Source organism: Salvelinus alpinus, chromosome 11, assembly GCF_045679555.1.
Source record: "Salvelinus alpinus chromosome 11, SLU_Salpinus.1, whole genome shotgun sequence".
NCBI lineage: Eukaryota > Metazoa > Chordata > Actinopteri > Salmoniformes > Salmonidae > Salvelinus > Salvelinus alpinus.
Window position 1 is genome coordinate 19125616 of NC_092096.1, and position 14963 is coordinate 19140578.

A 14963-nucleotide genomic window follows, 5' to 3' on the forward strand; every position below is an offset into this window, starting at 1 on the left:
TGTTTACAGGGAAGTTTTGTTATTCATTAAAAAAGTTGCTTCTGACCTGATAACATAATAACCACCTGATAACATAATAACCACCAGATAACAGAATAACCACCTGTTAACATAATAACCACCTGATAACATAATAACCACCACCTGATAACATAATAACCAGATAACATAATAACCACCTGATAACATAACCACCAGATAACATAATAACCACCTGATAACATAATAACCACCAGATAACATAATAACCACCTGATAACATAATAACCACCTGACAACATAAAAACCACTGGAAAACATAATAAGATTGGTTAATAATCAAGTAAAGTGTTAACTCTGTGTGTGTGTGTGTGTGTGTGTGTGTGTGTGTGTGTGTGTGTGTGTGTGTGTGTGTGTGTGTGTGTGTGTGTGTGTGTATCAGTGAGTTTGTGATTGGCAGTGGGTGGTGGTATGTGCATTAAATTCAGGGCAGTACTACATAAAGCATTGATTTTGTTATGTTATTACATTATTCATTAAAAAATGTGTTATTCACTGGTGAATGTAAACTTATTACATTTATTGGAAAAAGTTATTACGTTTACTGGCAAGTTTTTGCATTAACCAGGTTTATCACATAAAAACGTTAAGTTGTTACAAATAGAAAATGTATTACATTTACCAGTGTTATTTCATTTACCGTTGTTACATTAATTACTGAACTTAATTCATTCAGTTTTATCATAATTATTGATAGAAAAGATGTGTCAGCGGTATTTTGCGACGGGGGAACACTGACTGGATCAAGAGTACCCCCCCCCCCCCCCCCCAATTCTCCCAAGGTGCACCACGGAGCAAAGAGATGCTAGATAGTCTAGCTCAGGGATTGACCCTCTATAATATATATGTTTTAATTGTCAGGGTCTCAAGTTACTGTGACGAGTTAGAATAGTACAAAACACAAGATGCAATTTTATAGTTTGGTTGTGCATCAGCAGTTTTTCTGTTATCTCTGTCACTGATAGTCACTCAATTAGCCCATGACAGGTAACATTTGTTAGACTGGTAAATTAGTCTAGCGGCCAGCTATCTAAACTTGTAGTAATCATAGTCCCTGTTAGTGAGCATTTCTCCTTTGCCAAGATAATCCATCCGTCTGACAGGTGTGGCATATCAAGAAGCTAATTAAACAGCATCATTATTACACAGGTGCACTTTGTGCTGGGGACAATAAACGGCCACTCTAAATTTTGCATTCTTGTCACACAACACAATGCCACAGATGTCTCAAGTTTTGAGGGAGTGTGCAACCGGCATGCTGACTGCAGGAGAGTCCACCAGAGCTGTTGCCAAAGAATTTAATGTTCATTTCTCGACCGTAAGCTGCCTCCAATGTCGGATTAGAGAATTTGGCGGTACGTCCAACCCGGCCTCACAAGCGCAGACCACGTGTGACCACGCCAGCCCAGGACCTCCACATCCGGCCTTTTCCCCTATGGGATCGTTTGAGGTGGTGGGGGGTGTTCAAATGAAGAATTTTCTGTATTTTACAAATATTTGTATGGACTTATTTTTTGTGGCACAAATAAGTCTGTTTTTAGTAGTTGTTGTCAACTCTGTCACCGCTGGCTAACCCCCTTAAGATATATATTTTTTGGTCAGTATTGAGAAAATCTATTTGAATCACTGTTCTGGAACAAATGCTTAAACTATTGATGTATTTGGTGTACTAGATCTAAGGCAGTGGAGGCTGCTGAGGGGAGGATGGCTCCTAATAATGTCAGGAATGGAGTGAGTGGAGTGGTATCAACCACATGGAAAACACATCTTTGTGTTTGATGCCATTCCGTTGAATCCATTCCAGCCATTATTATGAGCCGTCCTCCCTTCAGCAGCATGCACTGATCTAATGGATGTTAACATAATAAATGTTGTTTTAAGTTATGAATCTAGATAGACATGCCAAAATGCCCGCCATCCAGTAATTGGATCATGATTACTAAGTTTAGATATCTGGCCGTTAAACTAATTCACCAGTCTAAAAAGATGTTAGCTGATGTAAGATAATTGAGTGACTGTCAGTGGCTGACATATCAAGAGAGAAACTGCTGATGCACAACCAAACTTCGATATTGTACCTTGTGTATTTTGCATTTTCAGAAAGAAATGAAAGAATTAGGAGGTTATTTGGTCCATCAAAATTTATATTTTAAATGTTTTATATGAAGAAAAATATTTGTGTGAAGAAGGTAGAATTTGTCCCGTCTTTCAAGAATCCCTGAACTACAATATCTATTCCCAGTATCATTGGTCTGTAGCGTGTAGTAAAACCCCATCACCATGGGAACGCTGTGATTTGTTTCTGGGCTCCTTACCCGCTGACAAAAACAAAACAAAACAATACGGAAATAAAACGGTAGGGAGCGTTTGTTTGTGCTCGTCGACGAAGACATACATGTTGAATACCCAATTCTCAGTCGACTGAAACATGTCTAAACTACAGTCGTTTCGTGTGTTTTTAAATGAGCGTTTAACCGCGGCAGCTGTGGAGATTTTCGGGGCAGTTGAAGAAACGGTAGCGGAGTACCGCGAGGAGAATGATCGGCTACGGAGACTGCTGCGGATCACACCGGAGATAAAACTATGTAGAATAGGTTAGTATGTAGATCTTCAGATGGCTACGCTGAACAAAAATATTAACCCAACATTTAACAATTTCTAAGATGTTACCAAGTTACAGTTCATATAAGGAATTCAATCAATTGAAATAAATAGATTATGCCCTAATCTATGGATTTCACATTAACGGGAATGCAGATATGCATCTTGGTCACAGATACCTTAAAAGGTAGGGGGGTTGATCAGAAAACCAGTCAGTATCTGGTGTGACCACCAAATTTTATTTGTCACATGCACCGAATACAACAGGTGTAAACCTTACAGTGAAATGCTTACTTACAAGCCCTTAACCAACAATGCAGTAAAAAAATAATAATGAGAGCTGCAGTAAAATAACTGTAGAGAGGCTATAAACAGGGGGTACAGGTAGAGTCAATGTGCGGGGGCACAGGTTAGTCGAGGTAATTGAGGTAATATGTACATGTAGCAGGAGTTATAGTGAGTATGCATAGATATCATGGTCCAAACACACTAAGACAAAGTGACAAAGCCTCTTCCACCTCAGGAGACTGAACATATTTTGCAATTGTCCTCAGATCCTCAAAAGGTTCTACAGCTGCACCATCGAGAGCATCCTGACTGGTTGCATTACTGCCTGGTATGGCAACTGCTCGGGGCCAGGCTTCCTGCCATCCAGGACCTCTATACCAGGCGGTGTCAGAGGAAGGCCCTAAAAATTGTCAGACTCCAGCCAACCTAGTCATAGACTGTTCTCTCTGCTACCGCACGGCAAGCGGTACCAGAGCGCCAAGTCTAGGTCCAAAAGGCTTCTTAACAGCTTCTACCCCCAAGCCATGGCTCTGTTGGGGCGGTATGCAAATTGGAGTGGGCCTAGGGTTTCTGAGATGATGGTGTTGATGTGAGCCATGACCAGCTATATAAACCACGCCCCTCTGCAAACACGAGTTCTCCGATGTTTGTGACAATGCAGTACTTATTTAAAGAGAAGAGAATATTATGTTAGCACACAATAAAATTAAGTGATGTCACCTTGTCCCCTTAATAATATATCCAAGTGTTTGACATGGGGGAGGGAACCAGTAACTTTATGATCAAACTTTATCAATGTAGAAGCAACAGTCATTTTTCATACTTTGGTCATACTCCAATTTCATGAAAAACATGATTTTGACTGTTCATGACCTTTAACTGTTCATGTGCTCTGGCAGAGTTCCCGGTCACGTGCTGTTTTCAACGAGAGAATTGGTTCTTGAGTTCAGTTCAGTTTATGGCTGTGGCTGTGCCAGCTAGTGACGACTGTCTAAAGGCTCTATAGATAACCTCTGCTCCTCTCTCCTTTCCTCCAGACTCCCTGCAGCTCTCTCTCGCTGTCTCTGAAGAGGAGGTTCTCCCTGATCAGCAGCACTGTGCGCAGGAGTGGAGCCCCAGTCTGGGGCAGGAGAACCCAGAGCTTCCACAGATTAAAGAGGAACAGGAGGAACTCAGGACCAGTCAGGAAGAAGAGCAGCTTCAAGGGCTGGAGGCTGATAATAAATTCACTCCTTCCTGTGTGAAAAGTGAATGTGATCAGGAGGACCCACTTCAGCCCTTCACTTCTCCCCAAACCCAGACTGTGGAGAACAGCGAGAGTGACCCTAAACAAGTGGATCTCACACCTTTTGTTACTGTGACCCACGTTAAGGGTCTCTACATTCCCTGTGACCCTCCAGATAATCACAACGGTGCCTCCAGCCAGCTCTCAGCCGTAAGCAGTGACCCGGTAGGACTTAACAGCAGCCCACCAATGGATCCCAACTCATCATTTGATCCCAGCTCATCATTGAATCCAAACCCATCAATGGGTGAACACCGTTTTAAACCCAGCACCACGTCCAGAAAAACTCACCACTGTGGTGAAATGTTTGCTCTGAAACCTGACCTGCAGAGGCATGTGACTCTCTCCAAGAAGAGACTCAGTGAATGCCGTTTCTGCAGAAAACGCTACAACTCCACCTGTAAACTGAAGGCCCATGTCAGCCTCTGTCACAGTGGGAAACCCTACACCTGCCCTGTTTGTAGCAAGACCTTCAAACTCAAAGGAGATCTGTCCAAGCACATGAGGATTCACACAGGGGAGAAACAATTTAAGTGTGGCGACTGTGGCAAAAGCTTCCATTGCAAGCAACACTTAACAGTGCACATGGTGACTCACACAGGAGAGAAACCATTTAGCTGTGATGCTTGTGGGAAAAGCTTCAGTCAGAAAGGGTCCCTAAAGAACCATACACTAACTCACACAGGAGAGAAACCATTTAGCTGTGATGACTGTGGGAAAAGCTTCTGTCACAAGTGGTCCCTAAAGAAGCATACACTGACTCACACAGGAGATAAACCATTTAGCTGTGATGCTTGTGGGAAAAGCTTCAGTCACAAGGGGTCCCTAAAGAAGCATACACTAACTCACACAGGAGAGAAACCATTTAGCTGTGATGACTGTGAGAAAAGCTTCTGTCACAAGTGGTCCCTAAAGAAGCATACACTGACTCACACAGGAGAGAAACCATTTAGCTGTGATGACTGTGGGAAAAGCTTCAATCAGAAGGGGAGCCTAAGAAACCATCAACTGACTCACACAGGAGAGAAACTTTTTAGCTGTGATGACTGTGGGAAAAGCTTCTATCAGAAGGGGAACCTAAGAAACCATCAACTGACTCACACAGAAGAGAAACCATTTAGCTGTGATGACTGTGGGAAAAGCTTCTGTCACAAGGGGTCCCTAAAGAAGCATCAACTGACTCACACAGAAGAGAAACCATTTATCTGTGATGACTGTGGGAAAAGCTTCACTCAAAAGTCTAATTTACTGACGCATGTGAAAAACATCCACAAAGGTGGCAAACAGGAGGAAAACTGAAAGACGAAGGAAAATTAGGACAAAGATATATTTAGTCACAAGATCAGGATGTGTACAATATTCTGAGTACACATAGACACAAATAGCTGGAATAAGTAAATTGAGTCAATGAGAGGATAGATTAACTGATGACTAAATTAGCAGTGCAGATGGTACTATTTTGTTAAGTGCAGAGATGTATTATAGGTAATGAATGTGTAGGGGACTTCTGAAATTCTACAGATTTTGTGGCCCAGCAGGAAGATCAGCATATCCCAAATCCAGAGGTTGTCAGATCAAATCCCAGGTTGGGTCATATTGAAAAGTCTACTAAGTGATTATGTCAAATGTAATCATATTGACATTGAGTACCTTTTTTTTTTCCACCATTTTTGCTAAACAGTGTATCACTAACCTTAACAGAATACATGGTTCCAAATAAAATACAGTTGTATTGGTCACATACACGTGTTTAGCAGAAGTTATTGCGGGTGTAGAGAAATGCTTGTGTTTCTAGCTCCAACAGTGCAGTAATATCTAACGATTCACAGTAATACACACAAACTTAAAAGTAAAAGAATGGAATTTAGGAATATATAAATATTAAGATGATCAATGTGGCATGGACTAAAATACAGTAGAATAGAGTACATTATATACATATGAGATGAGTAAAGCAAAAATATGAAAACATTATTAAAGTGACTAGTGTTCCATTATGAAAGTGGCCAGTGAATTCAAGTCTATGTATATAGGGCAGCAGCCTCTAAGGTTCAGGGGTACGTAACCGGGTGGAAACCGGCCAAGAGAACATTCTCAAATATGTGGGTGTAAAACACTGTTAAAACCACTGTTTGTGTGTGGGGGTGGCTGTCCCTAGCATTGCCAAAAGACAAAGAGCTGTGACTGGATCAGTGGTTCACCCAGTCAGGGCCTTGATGGTTTTGGCAACAGTAACAAGGAGTGATGTGTAATACAACTAGGGTGCGGTGCCCTGGTAATGGGGGGGGGGGGGGGGGGTTTCTTTCTGTACATCAGGTGACGTCTCCAGGAACTAGACAAAAAACCTCTAGGGGACCATGACAGAACATCCTGACTACTTTAGGCGACCATTTTGTGACGTCCCGGGAGGTCCTAAAGACTCATTATTGTTTACAGGGAAGTTATGTTATTCATTAAAAAAGTTGCTTCTGACCTGATAACATAATAACCACCTGATAACATAATAACCACCAGATAACAGAATAACCACCTGTTAACATAATAACCACCTGATAACATAATAACCACCACCTGATAACATAATAACCAGATAACATAATAACCACCTGATAACATAACCACCAGATAACATAATAACCACCTGATAACATAATAACCACCAGATAACATAATAACCACCTGATAACATAATAACCACCTGACAACATAAAAACCACTGGAAAACATAATAAGATTGGTTAATAATCAAGTAAAGTGTTAACTCTGTGTGTGTGTGTGTGTGTGTGTGTGTGTGTGTGTGTGTGTGTGTGTGTGTGTGTGTGTGTGTGTGTGTGTGTGTGTGTGTGTGTGTGTGTGTGTGTGTGTGTCAGTGAGTTTGTGATTGGCAGTGGGTGGTGGTATGTGCATTAAATTCAGGGCAGTACTACATAAAGCATTGATTTTGTTATGTTATTACATTATTCATTAAAAAATGTGTTATTCACTGGTGAATGTAAACTTATTACATTTATTGGAAAAAGTTATTACGTTTATTGGCAAGTTTTTGCATTAACCAGGTTTATCACATAAAAACGTTAAGTTGTTACAAATAGAAAATGTATTACATTTACCAGTGTTATTTCATTTACCGTTGTTACATTAATTACTGAACTTAATTCATTCAGTTTTATCATAATTATTGATAGAAAAGATGTGTCAGCGGTATTTTGCGACGGGGGAACACTGACTGGATCAAGAGTACCCCCCCCCCCCCCCCAATTCTCCCAAGGTGCACCACGGAGCAAAGAGATGCTAGATAGTCTAGCTCAGGGATTGACCCTCTATAATATATATGTTTTAATTGTCAGGGTCTCAAGTTACTGTGACGAGTTAGAATAGTACAAAACACAAGATGCAATTTTATAGTTTGGTTGTGCATCAGCAGTTTTTCTGTTATCTCTGTCACTGATAGTCACTCAATTAGCCCATGTCAGGTAACATTTGTTAGACTGGTAAATTAGTCTAGCGGGGGGATTGAGGAGTATTTCTGTCTGTAATAAAGCCCTTTTGTGTGGAAAAACGAATTGGCTGGGTCTGGCTCCCCAGTGGGTGGGCCTGTCTGCCAAGGGGGTTGGCCAATGCCCTCAAAGGCCCACCCATGGCTGCACCCATGCCCAGTCATGTGACATCCATAGAATATGGCCTAATGAATTTATTTCAATTGATTGAATTCCTTATATGAACTGTAACTCACTAAAGTCCTTGAAATTGTTGCATGTTGCGTTTATATTTTTGTTCAGCATGGCGGCTGGCAATGTTGCTAAACTTTAGAAATTACAAAAATAGCGTTAATTATTGGGTTATTTAAGCAATAAGGCCCGAGGGGATGTGTTATATGGCCAATATACCTTGGCTAAGATTTGTTCATAAGCACGATGCAACTCGGAGTGCCTGGATATCGACCTTAGCCGTGGTATATTGGCCATATACCACAAACTCCCGAGGTGACTTGTTGCTATTATAAACTGGTTACTAATGTAATAAGACCAGTTTATAGTATTTTTTTGTCATATCCATTGTATATGGTCTGATATACCATGGCTTTCAGCCAATCAGCATTCAGGACTCGATCCACCCGGTTTATAATGTCTGATATACCACAGCTTTCAGCCAATCACTATCCAGGACCCAAACTACCTGGTTTATAAGATACTATATACCAATGTAGCAGTTGTACTGAACTCCTAAGGCCTACAAGTTCTTAAAGAATTAATGTGCATCATTCATTACAATGACCATTAAACAGGCAAAGAGGTCTGCTTAGATAACCTACGCAGAAAAATATACATATTGACATTATGATTATGACTCTGTAATGACGTTGGCCTTTTGGGGGAGGTTTATGACCCACGTAAATACCTTTCCTCTTTTCTCTCTCTCTACTTTATAGAGTTGACTCTTGTAAAGCCTTTGTAACATAGAGAGTCTGGTAACATCAAAAGGTGGGAAACGGAACCATATTTCGGTAATCCAACCAGTAGAAAATATGCGTTGGGACTTAATGAATATGATCTCAGATCAATTGTTGTCTGAGACATTATTACTAATGACAGGATGACATAAACTGTATCTTGGAAAGTTGACACATTCTAGTTATCAGATTCACATGGAATTGTTGTGCAATTTAAAAGTTTAAATATGAAACTATTTGTGAAAAGATTAAATGTAATTTTAGCTTCTTAAATGAGAGAACGGTTTGTCATAGAGAAACTCTGCTCACTCAGAGGCCCCGCCCAAGTGAACAGACTTTGGTTGTAAACTATGAAACACGCCCTTCTTTCACCACTATATAAACCCGTTGATGAAAATTCCACTTTCTGTTCCAAGGACGAGAGGACGGCGGTCCCCACGTTAAAAGGACAAGATCACCAACAGAACTAAGCCAACCTCAGCGTGAGCTCTGGTTGAACGACAAGAACCTAACGAAATTAGCATCGAATTTCAACGTGAAGATGACGATCCATAATTAAACCAAATTTTGTATTGCTGATTCAACTTGTTAGCCAGGGTTCGTGAAGATAACCAAGAATTTACAACTTTCAGATGAGACTAGTTAATTACATTTACATGATTAGCTTAATCAGGTAATATTAATTACAGATAAATTATTTTATAGAATAGCATGTCATATCACTTAATCCGGCATAGCCAAAGACACATCAACTTTAGCTTGCAGGAAAAAGCAGTTTCAGGTGTTTGAAACACACTACATTCTCTGAACCACGCCCCCTCGAACCTCACGTACTTCATGCCCCCTCTAAAATAATGGGTGCATGATGCCCCTGACTCTTACCAATTACTAAACACATTTAAACACACACACTGTATTACGGCCAAACAGGACCATGCTAAACGGAACCAGACATGACTGACCTGGACTGACCATGTGAGAAGATGTTGTAGATGTTGTGTACTGTGGGGTCAGAGTTGACTGTAAATCAGGATTAGGTTCACAACACCAGGAGAGTCAAAGTAAACAGGTGTGTGTTATCCATATTGACCACAATTGTCAAGGTATGCGTGAAGGGCTGTAGAAAGTTGTAACGTCCTGACCAGAGTTATTATGTGTTTTGCTTGTTTAGTGTTGGTCAGGACGTGAGCTGGGTGGGAATTCTATGTTGTGTGTCTAGTTTGTCTGTTTCTATGTCCAGCCTAATATGGTTCTCAATCAGAGGCAGATGGTAATCGTTGTCCCTGATTGAGAATCATATATAGGAGGCTTGTTTTGTGTTGGGATTTTGTGGGTGTTTGTTTCCTGTCTCTGTGATTGTCTGCACCAGATAGGTCTGTCTCGGTTTTTGCACATTTGTTATTTTGTATTGTTGTTTGTAGTCTTTCACTTGTTCGTTATTAAACATGTTTAACACTAGCCGCGCTGCACTTTGGTCCTCTCCTTCACCCCTGGAAGAAAACCGTTACAAAAGTCAGGCGCAGGAGAGCAGATAGTTGGTAGTAACACGGAGCCTTTTATTTGGCGAACCAAAAGCACACGGCACAAACGAACACGAAATACAAAATACTGGTTGAACATAACCCAGCGCAACCAGCCTAGTGTGCGCATACATGAACACAGAATAAACAATACCACACAAAGACATGGGGGAAACATAGGGTTAAATACGCAACACATAATGAGGGAAATGAGATCCAGGTGTGTGGGAAAACGAGACAAAACAAATGGAAAATGAAAAAGGGATCGGTGATGGCTAGAAGACCGGCGACGTCGACCGCCGAACATCGCCCGTACAAGGAGAGGCATCGACTTCGGCAGAAGTCGTGACAACAATGTGGAGGAGTGGGACTTTAACTGTATGCATTAGTCTACTACAATAGAAAGAGGTGTAGATGATGTATCTGCTTAAATGTTCCCCAAAGGAGGACATCTTTTCATTCTATACATACAGGCTTCTAGACTAATGCATGTTGAGTAAATAAAACTAAACACATGTTTGCTCCTCAGTGTCCCTCTGATTAAGAGGTGTCTGCATTACATCCTACTACAGCAAAAGGAAATTGGCTAGCTGGCCAATGAAGTGGATCTATTACACTAACGTGGATCCTTTCAGTAGGCTACAACAACATGAGAAGTGAGAATGTCAATTGTATATTTCATCCTTCTCTTTCCTTCCAGGTGTGTGTCTCGCACTCTCAGCCAGACCGACAAGACATGACTACATACTAACCTATGTGTCCAGCCAGCTGTGTATTTACATTTATGTCATTTACTAGACACTCTTATCCAGAGCAACAATTAGTGCATTCATCTTAAGATGGCTAGGTGAGACAACCACATGTCGTAGTTTATACATTTTTCCTCATGACACTAACTGTTTGAGTGTCAACAGTTGGACTCAACAGTGTAAAGCCCTGTTTCCATGACATATGAACTCTGTCTGAGTGGAACACAGTGAAGTGCTTCTATCTAGTGACTGACATGTGAAGTTGTAGGTAAAGTAATGATGACAATATTTTGCTAGACATTCGCACAACAGGACAAAGCAGCACAACAGGACATTATAGAGAGATAGTCACAACACTCTCCTGTTTCTCTCTACTAGATCTCCTAGTATCCTGTGGAGTGAAACGGAAGTCAGTGTTCTGGTAACAGTATTCTCTCTCTCGCTCAGTCTCTCTCCCGCTCACTTGCACGCTAGCCCGTCCTGTCCATGAGTGTGACTATCTTGGGTGCAAAGTCTGGTACCTTTTGGAAGGTAAAGTGAATAAATCCATTTTGGAACACACAGGTGCGTGATAAAGCTAGCCAAAATCAAGATGGACAGCTCAGGGATTCTTGAGAGTCGGAACAGTTCTTGTCCAGCAGGAAACTTTATTTTTGTAGTTGAAAAAAAAGAAGATTTTCTTGCATTATTTGAGTTAAACAATGTAGGGGAATTGTATAATATTTGTAATATTATTAATTTCCATGTCTGCACTTTGCTCTTGTCTGGAGCAAAGGATCCCAATTTCAAACCCTCATTGTGTTTTTAAAATTCTAATAATAAATGTTAACTGAAAAAGTATAATATAGTTTTATTGCAAGGATCTATGTCTGACTTGAAATCATATTTATCTGAAAACTGTAATTCCTAAAAAATTGTCTGGAGATTTGGTCAACTCATTCAGATTTGTCTAAAATGAATAAATGAATCAGGAATGAGCAAGGACCCCTTCTTCACCTCCTCATTACATGTAGTGCAACAAGACCAGTGTGTTACGTTATAAACTTTTGATAGATTTAAACAAATAATATTGAAATCACTATAGTTTATGGTTGTGACCATTAACTCCATCTCCCTGAGAGGATATTATATTTGGTTTAAACATGTTGAAACAACTGAGGGAAAAGAAAATTGCTACTTTGCATACCACTTGAATGAAGTAAACACAGTTACCAGCCCTTTCAAGCTTAACATCCTTATCATTTATCGCCCTCCAGGTTCCCTTGGAGAGTTCATCAATGAGCTTGACGCCCTGATAAGTTCCTTTCCTGAGGATGGCTCACCTCTCACAGTTCTGGGTGACTTTAACCTCCCCACGTCTACCTTTGACTCATTCCTCTCTGCCTCCTTCTTTCCACTCCTCTCCTCTTTTGACCTCACCCTCTCACCTTCCCCCCCTACTCACAAGGCAGGCAATACGCTTGACCTCATCTTTACTAGATGCTGTTCTTCCACTAATCTCATTGCAACTCCCCTCCAAGTCTCCGACCACTACCTTGTATCCTTTTCCCTCTCGCTCTCATCCAACACTTCCCACACTGCCCCTACTCGGATGGTATCGCGCCGTCCCAACCTTCGCTCTCTCTCCCCCGCTACTCTCTCCTCTTCCATCCTATCATCTCTTCCCTCTGCTCAAACCTTCTCCAACCTATCTCCTGATTCTGCCTCCTCAACCCTCCTCTCCTCCCTTTCTGCATCCTTTGACTCTCTATGTCCCCTATCCTCCAGGCCGGCTCGGTCCTCCCCTCCTGCTCAGTGGCTCGACGACTCACTGCGAGCTCACAGAACAGGGCTCCGGGCAGCCGAGCGGAAATGGAGGAAAACTCGCCTCCCTGCGGACCTGGCATCCTTTCACTCCCTCCTCTCTACATTCTCCTCTTCTGTCTCTGCTGCTAAAGCCACTTTCTACCACTCTAAATTCCAAGCATCTGCCTCTAACCCTAGGAAGCTCTTTGCCACCTTCTCCTCCCTCCTGAATCCTCCTCCCCCTCCTCCCCCCTCCTCCCTCTCTGCGGATGACTTCGTCAACCATTTTGAAAAGAAGGTCGACGACATCCGATCCTCGTTTGCTAAGTCAAACGACACCGCTGGTTCTGCTCACACTGCCCTACCCTGTGCTTTGACCTCTTTCTCCCCTCTCTCTCCAGATGAAATCTCGCGTCTTGTGACGGCCGGCCGCCCAACAACCTGCCCGCTTGACCCTATCCCCTCCTCTCTTCTCCAGACCATTTCCGGACACCTTCTCCCTTACCTCACCTCGCTCATCAACTCATCCTTGACCGCTGGCTACGTCCCTTCCGTCTTCAAGAGAGCGAGAGTTGCACCCCTTCTGAAAAAACCTACACTCGATCCCTCCGATGTCAACAACTACAGACCAGTATCCCTTCTTTCTTTTCTCTCCAAAACTCTTGAACGTGCCGTCCTTGGCCAGCTCTCCTGCTATCTCTCTCAGAATGACCTTCTTGATCCAAATCAGTCAGGTTTCAAGACTAGTCATTCAACTGAGACTGCTCTTCTCTGTGTCACGGAGGCGCTCCGCACTGCTAAAGCTAACTCTCTCTCCTCTGCTCTCATCCTTCTAGACCTATCGGCTGCCTTTGATACTGTGAACCATCAGATCCTCCTCTCCACCCTCTCCGAGCTGGGCATCTCCGGCGCGGCCCACGCTTGGATTGCGTCCTACCTGACAGGTCGCTCCTACCAGGTGGCGTGGCGAGAATCTGTCTCCGCACCACGTGCTCTCACCACTGGTGTCCCCCAGGGCTCTGTTCTAGGCCCTCTCCTATTCTCGCTATACACCAAGTCACTTGGCTCTGTCATATCCTCACATGGTCTCTCCTATCATTGCTATGCAGACGACACACAATTAATCTTCTCCTTTCCCCCCTCTGATAACCAGGTGGCGAATCGCATCTCTGCATGTCTGGCAGACATATCAGTGTGGATGACGGATCACCACCTCAAGCTGAACCTCGGCAAGACGGAGCTGCTCTTCCTCCCGGGGAAGGACTGCCCGTTCCATGATCTCGCCATCACGGTTGACAACTCCATTGTGTCCTCCTCCCAGAGTGCTAAGAACCTTGGCGTGATCCTGGACAACACCCTGTCGTTCTCAACTCACATCAAGGCGGTGACCCGTTCCTGTAGGTTCATGCTCTACAACATTCGCAGAGTACGACCCTGCCTCACACAGGAAGCGGCGCAGGTCCTAATCCAGGCACTTGTCATCTCCCGTCTGGATTACTGCAACTCGCTGTTGGCTGGGCTCCCTGCCTGTGCTATTAAACCCCTACAACTCATCCAGAACGCCGCAGCCCGTCTGGTGTTCAACCTTCCCAAGTTCTCTCACGTCACCCCGCTCCCCCGCTCTCTCCACTGGCTTCCAGTTGAAGCTCGCATCCGCTACAAGACCATGGTGCTTGCCTACGGAGCTGTGAGGGGAACGGCACCTCCGTACCTTCAGGCTCTGATCAGGCCCTACACCCAAACAAGGGCACTGCGTTCATCCGCCTCTGGCCTGCTCGCCTCCCTACCTCTGAGGAAGTACAGTTCCCGCTCAGCCCAGTCAAAACTGTTCGCTGCTCTGGCACCCCAATGGTGGAACAAACTCCCTCACGACGCCAGGTCAGCGGAGTCAATCACCACCTTCCGGAGACACCTGAAACCCCACCTCTTTAAGGAATACCTAGGATAGGATAAAGTAATCCTTCTAACCCCCCCCTCCCCCTTAAAAGAGTTAGATGCACTATTGTAAAGTGGTTGTTCCACTGGATATCATAAGGTGAATGCACAAATTTGTAAGTCGCTCTGGATAAGAGCGTCTGCTAAATGACTTAAATGTAAATGTAAGTAACATAACATTTTTGTCAACTCTGTAAAACATCAGATTTTGTCTGACGTCAACTCTGTCAGAGTGCTGAAAGATACGTTTTTATTCTTGATTTTCAAATGAAGAATTTTCTGTATTTTACAAATATTTGTATGGACTTATT

General features: G+C 42.8%; 1 protein-coding gene across 1 annotated transcript; it reads left to right on the forward strand.

Annotated features, from left to right (window-relative positions):
• The first annotated feature begins 2379 nt into the window (after positions 1 to 2379).
• LOC139533690 (gastrula zinc finger protein XlCGF57.1-like) lies at positions 2380 to 6465 on the forward strand. Its single transcript, XM_071331977.1, has 2 exons — positions 2380 to 2633; positions 3966 to 6465. The coding sequence occupies exons 1-2, from the start codon at positions 2468 to 2470 to the stop codon at positions 5510 to 5512; spliced, it is 1713 nt and encodes a 570-aa protein (XP_071188078.1). The 5' UTR covers positions 2380 to 2467; the 3' UTR covers positions 5513 to 6465.
• Positions 6466 to 14963: the final 8498 nt, after the last annotated feature.

Bases quoted from the DNA above. Each gene is read 5' to 3' on its own strand.
- LOC139533690 (XM_071331977.1), top strand. From the start codon at position 2,468: ATGTCTAAACTACAGTCGTTTCGTGTGTTTTTAAATGAGCGTTTAACC. The intron at 2,634-3,965 runs GTTAGTATGTAG...CCTTTCCTCCAG, and splicing joins GATAAAACTATGTAGAATAG to ACTCCCTGCAGCTCTCTCTC.